The sequence below is a fragment of the Nelusetta ayraudi genome, unplaced genomic scaffold (genome assembly GCF_046127955.1).
Source record: "Nelusetta ayraudi isolate G7.1 ecotype Tasmania unplaced genomic scaffold, CSIRO-AGI_Nayr_v1 ptg000237l, whole genome shotgun sequence".
Lineage (NCBI taxonomy): Eukaryota > Metazoa > Chordata > Actinopteri > Tetraodontiformes > Monacanthidae > Nelusetta > Nelusetta ayraudi.
In genome coordinates this window covers 22113-28153 of record NW_027466286.1, presented here as the reverse complement: position 1 = coordinate 28153, position 6041 = coordinate 22113, and the positions used below count along the sequence as shown (strand labels likewise).

The window sequence follows — 6041 nt, the reverse complement described above, 5'->3', positions numbered from 1 at the left end:
GCAGTCAGAAAAATAAGCATCGTGAACAGAACCACTAAGACGTGCAGATCAACCACCAGAGCTGAAGAGAAAAGCGTGTACCTAATCTGTGTACCTAATAGTCTTCAGCGGTTGGCTTTTTTTTTTTTTTTTTTTCTTGTGCATGGCATGTACAGTGTATGTATATGGTATTTGTCTAAAATGGTACGTTGCTGTGGATGTCAGTGAATGTCTTTCTTGTCGTGGGAATATGGAAGGGCTGATAGCAAGGAGGACGTGCTTCAAACCTGGTGGAAGCACAGAAGGGTCAGATAGTGATTTTTACTCATTTTCTTTTCTTTTCTTTTCTATTCCCTCTTTCCCTTTCTTCCTCTTTATTTTCCTTCCCCCCTTTTTAATTCCCTCTCATTCTTTCCTTCTTTCTTTCTTTCTTTCTTCCTCCCTACCTTTCTTTCGCTCTGCTCCTCAGAAAAAAAAAATCCTTCATTTTATCCTGTTTTGCTTTTTTTGTCGGGCGAACTTTGCTCTGGGTCATGACGATATATGTATGATATAATGCACAATTTATGTTACTGCAATGACTTGTAAAAGAATATTATCTTTTCTCTTTCCCATCAATGTTGCTGACTAATAAATTAAAGCTCTATATTTTATAATAACAAAGGTTTGCTTCTCTTTGATAAACGGTTAGCTTGTAAAGACAAGGTGGCGGCAAAGCAGTGTGAAATCATCTGCGACAAGAAAATATTTTGCCCTGAAGCATCACTTCACTGCTTCATACGGAAGTGGATTAGGGCCACAAAAAGAGAAAAAATTCAGATTGAAAAAAAAAAAAAGGTTTCCAATTTGAGAATAAAGTTGAATTTTCAAGATTAAAGTTGAAATTTTGAGAATAAAGTTGACGTAAAAAAGAGAAAATTTCGTGAACGTGAAGTAAGTCAAAATGTTGCGAATAAAGTCGAAAGGCTCTGTTGTTGTTGTTTTTTGCTTTGCTATTTTAAGCTTCAGCTTTTTTTGACGATTGCATTTACTACAGGGTAGTTTATATGTTGACAGTGGTAACGTCGTAATTAGGGATGGAGACCCAGCGATAGACCAGCTCCTTCATAGGCAACACGGTTGTGCATTGGTTAGTGCTGTCACCTCACAGCAAGAAAGTCGTAGGTTCGAACCCGGGCCTTTCTGTGCGGAGTTTGCATGCTCTGCATGTGTGTGCGTAAATCAGTCCAAAAACATGCTAAACTCTAAATTGCCCAGAGGTGTGTGTTTGTGTGTGAATGGTTGTCTTTCTATGTGGCCCTCCAGGGTGTCACCCTGCCTTCGCCCCATGACAACTGAGATAGGCTAGCAGACCCCGCAACCCTGAGTGCAGGAAGAAGCGGACATAGAAAATGGATAGATGTTTATTTCTAGTCAGCCTTTGTCCGACAAAATGCTACAATACTCATCAAATTTGGAAAGCAGGTTAGAACTGGCGCAAAATCTCAGAAAATGGGAGAGAAAATAGCTCTAAAATCGGCTCTATAACGCCCCCTACATACAGCCCGAAACACTAATATGGCCCTAACTGCCACTAGGAAGGTCGTAAAGACAAAAAAAACCATGCGTTAGTCTCATCAAGACCTACATTTCATACACTCTGACATCTGAAAAAATGTTAAATATTATGTACAATGTTCTTGTGTTCGAAAAAACAAAAAAAACAAAAACAACACTCTTTAAAACCGCAAAGGTCCCAAACCATAGGTGTAAGTGGCTTTACATTTTGTACAAGACAGACAAGTCCTTGATGATTTAAAAGTGGTTTTAAATGACACCGTGTGTGTGTGTGTTTGTGTGCGTGCGTGCGTGCGTGTGTCTGTGTGTGTTTACTCTATAAAATGTAAAAAAATAAAATAAAATAAAATAAAAAATAGTTGTAATAATAATTTTAGAAACTTTTCCTTTACCCTATCATGGTGACACTTTTATCCCACAATGATCCAGCAACACTTAACCCCAGGCAATAATAATACTGAACAATAACAACACTAAAAGCAAAGTTTTTTTGGCCACTAAACTTTCTGCATGTTAAAAGTCACCGTCTGTGTTGGGAGGCCGTGGAAGAGGACGACTTCCACACAAAGTTGGTATACATTATTGAAAGTAACTAGATTAGTATCCTTAACAAGCTTCAGATTAAGGTCAGTAAGATGTGTCATGGGAGAGTGCAAAGCTCTTTAAGCACTTCAGAGCTCACCCCTCAGTCTCAACATATCCCAGTAGAAATATTAAAATAGCTGTCAACCTCTGCTGACGAGCATGGAAGAGGTTTCCTGCTTCCATCCACTTCCTGCGATGTTCACTGTCAACAAAGTAGACCAAAACATATCGCTTTTATTTATTGTTCAAGTCCTTTGCCCTCCTGATTAGTAGTAGCATTAAATTTCCCACTACTGAGACGACTTCTAACCCAATTTCCCATATAGTCATCGTCTCTCCGAATCGTCTATGTTTGCTGTTCCACTTCTGAAGGCGCCATCCAGAGATAAGCGCTTGAGCCGATGTTCATCTTCCGCTGAGGCAGCAAAGTCCGCCTAAATGTTAGATCACTCCTACATCTCCTTGCACCTTCCACTCTGCCCTAAACATCCCTGTCCTTGCTGCCTATTGGCTCTGGTCGGTCAGGTGGGCAACGGATGCCCAAAATCCTCTTCTAAGACAGGAAAACACCCCCACCGCTATCCAGTGTGCTGATCCATCAGCCGCGCACTTGACGCCACCGGTGGGAAAGTGGGAGACCTACTGTGAGACCAACTTCTAGCTTCTTTTTTCTTTGCCACTTGGGTGCCGAGCAGAGGGGTCTCGAGCCGAGAACAGTAGGAGGATGGGGGCTGGAGCAAGCGCAGAGGAAAAACGCTCCAGGGAGCTGGAGAAGAAGCTGAAGGAGGACGCTGACATAGATGCGAGGACTGTGAAGCTGCTGCTGCTAGGTAAACACAGCCGAGGTGGTTGCAATGATGGGGGGGGAACTCGTAGTGGTTCAAGGGCCCCATAAGGACCCATGGCGAGGCCTTTGGAAGAAATAATATTCAACATCATCCATTGATGGCCAATAACTGGGGGGGCTGCTTTTGTTCAGGCTGGGTAGGGTAGGAAAAGTTAATATTTGATAGATTTGTAAGGTATAAACACACAAGGATGTAATTGAATACCGTTTTTATGCTCTGCACGACCATCAAGGACTATTGACAACGAATCCCTGTCACAAAGTGAATCTAATTAAAGCTTAATTAATGTCCTGTGTCATTGGAACCCAGAGACACTTTGGTAATCACTTAAAGCAATCCCTGGTTAATCCTGCAACACACGGAGAGCTTAAGCCTGAAGGACACACACACCCTCCTACCAACACCAGGGCCCGAGGCTATTAAAATAGACTGGGCTGGAATTAATTGGTCACGATGATGATTGAGATTTCAGATAATGCAGATTGGAAATTATTAATATGTGTTACGAATGTGCGTAACAAATATTTCCGGTTCACACTCCTCCAAATGCCGTCGCAACAGTTTAGGTCATGGGGTTTTCCCCCATGATATCCACCTTGGGGAAAAAAAGTACCACTCACAGAGTTCATCTTTTCAATGTCAACCGAAGGAAGTAAAAGGACAAAAAAAGCACATTTCACAAACATTACGTGACAGAAATATCTTATCTTTTGTTTTTCTTTTCCGTCTGAAACAGGCGCTGGAGAGTCGGGGAAAAGCACCATCGTCAAACAGATGAAGTGAGAACATTCTTATTACAAATGCAAATGCCACGCCACTTCATTTTCCATGTCAGACACTAACTGTGCTCGCTCCCTGTTAGAATTATCCACAAAGACGGTTACTCGCTCGAAGAATGCTTGGAGTTCATCACCATCATCTACAGCAACACCCTGCAGTCCATGATGGCCATCGTCAAGGCCATGGGCACACTAAGTATCGGCTTCGGTCACACTGATCAGCAGGTACAGACCGGCTGGGAAAGCAGACAGAAGTGCTTTTTATTAGCGGACTGGTTCCAACCTGGCAGCTTTGTTTTCCCTCTGCAGGATGACGCAAGGAAACTCATGCATCTCGCAGACACCATCGAGGAAGGCACCATGCCCAAGGAGCTGTCCGATATCATCCTGCGCCTGTGGAAGGACTCTGGGATACAGGCGTGCTTCGACAGGGCCTCCGAGTATCAACTCAACGACTCAGCTGGATAGTAAGCAGCCGCTCTCGGGTTAAAGAAAAAAAAAGTATCAGCAAGCTCTGCTTCAGGGTTCAATCATGGCTGTGGTGTTGTTTTTTTTGTTTTTTTGTTTTTTTTTTACTTCAGCTACCTGAGTGACCTGGAGCGACTGGTCCAGCCGGGCTACGTGCCCACCGAGCAGGACGTGCTGCGATCAAGAGTGAAGACCACCGGTATCATCGAGACCCAGTTCTCCTTCAAAGATCTCCACTTCAGGTAAAAGACTCGGCCCGCGTGCCGGAGCGCATGCAATCCCGGCAGAGGTCAACCAGCTCACGTCCCCCTCCGCACGCAGGATGTTCGACGTGGGCGGCCAGAGGTCCGAGAGGAAGAAGTGGATCCACTGTTTCGAAGGCGTGACCTGCATCATCTTCATTGCCGCCCTGAGCGCCTTCGACATGGTGCTAGTGGAGGACGACGAAGTGGTACGCTGGCGCTTTTGTTCTCTCTGACTCGCCATTTTACCCTCTTCAAAAACCCAAAACCTTTTTTTATTTTTTATTTTACAGAATCGTATGCACGAAAGTCTGCACTTGTTCAACAGCATCTGCAACCACCGCTACTTCGCCGCCACCTCCATCGTGCTCTTCCTCAACAAGAAGGACGTGTTCGTGGAGAAGATCAAGAAGGCTCACCTGAGCATGTGCTTCCCAGATTACGACGGTAATCTCGTCGAGAGAGAACGCGCGCAAACCCCGTTTCGGAACGGGATTTTCTCAAGTGACAGACTCACGGAAACGTGTCCCCCCCTTTCCCTTTGCTCATTTCCCCATGAAGGCCCCAACACTTACGAGGATGCCGGTAACTACATCAAGGTGCAGTTCCTGGACCTCAACATGCGCAGAGACATCAAGGAGATCTACTCCCACATGACCTGCGCCACAGACACGGAGAACGTCAAGTTTGTGTTTGATGCCGTGACCGACATCATCATCAAAGAAAACCTGAAAGATTGCGGACTCTTCTAAGAGCCGCGCTGAGGCAGCGGGTGAAAGTGAGTCAAGTGCTTTGCACTGCTTTGGTTGTAATGCAAGCCTGACTGAACAGTGTGACCTTTTTCTTCTCCGTAGGTTGGCGTGTCTGACTGCAAATTCCTTCTCAATTCAAAAGCGATGAAGAGTGAAGGTCTGCTGTCCCCTCAAATAGCCAACCATTAAGCTGAAGAACATTTAAAACCATCAATTTGAGATTTCAGATCGGAAGACTTGAGCTATAGCTTTGACCGAAGACAGTTTCAGAAGGCTTGGGGTCATTTTTTTCGTTTTCAAATTCACTATAGTCAAGCTCATCAGGACTTTGAACTGTCTTCGGAGGCTCCGCATATCAAAAGTTTGTCAAGACAAAGTTTTGTCCAACATGTGCTCATGTAAATAGGTCACATCATCCCAAACTAGCGCCTCCTGCCACCTGCACTTCAATATGACTCACATGCATTGAAAGAAATGGCTTCTAGAAGTATGTACATGTTGAGGCAATCCACCACCCCCTCTCCAAAAAAATAAGTATTAGAAAACTTTTGCATTAGCTGAAGGATCGGTGTGTGTATATAACTCAATCTTTTCTAATGGTTAGTTCACGTTGACGCCACATGGATGTCTATGACCGCTTAGGGGCAACGACCTTCAATCAAAAAAGTCCTTGTTAAAAAAAAAAAAAAAAAAAGACAAATGCTCTGAAGGCAACGATCCTTTACAGAAACCAGTCACTGTAAACCTCCACCAAACCTATTAAAGCTTCAGTAGGTAAATGAGCAGTTTTACATGTTGTTTTCTCACAAATAAAAACTGACACAAAGCACC

At 43.9% G+C, this 6041-nt stretch overlaps 1 protein-coding gene across 1 annotated transcript; it reads left to right on the top strand.

The window, feature by feature from the left end:
* The first annotated feature begins 2821 nt into the window (after positions 1-2821).
* LOC142882192 (guanine nucleotide-binding protein G(t) subunit alpha-1) lies at positions 2822-5442 on the top strand. Its single transcript, XM_076016770.1, has 9 exons — positions 2822-2951; positions 3706-3748; positions 3832-3973; positions 4058-4215; positions 4330-4458; positions 4538-4667; positions 4752-4905; positions 5020-5236; positions 5313-5442. The coding sequence occupies exons 1-8, from the start codon at positions 2846-2848 to the stop codon at positions 5208-5210; spliced, it is 1053 nt and encodes a 350-aa protein (XP_075872885.1). The 5' UTR covers positions 2822-2845; the 3' UTR covers positions 5211-5236; positions 5313-5442.
* Positions 5443-6041: the final 599 nt, after the last annotated feature.

Bases quoted from the DNA above. Each gene is read 5' to 3' on its own strand.
- LOC142882192 (XM_076016770.1), top strand. From the start codon at position 2,846: ATGGGGGCTGGAGCAAGCGCAGAGGAAAAACGCTCCAGGGAGCTGGAG. The intron at 3,974-4,057 runs GTACAGACCGGC...TTCCCTCTGCAG, and splicing joins TCGGTCACACTGATCAGCAG to GATGACGCAAGGAAACTCAT. The intron at 4,216-4,329 runs GTAAGCAGCCGC...TTTTTACTTCAG, and splicing joins CTCAACGACTCAGCTGGATA to CTACCTGAGTGACCTGGAGC.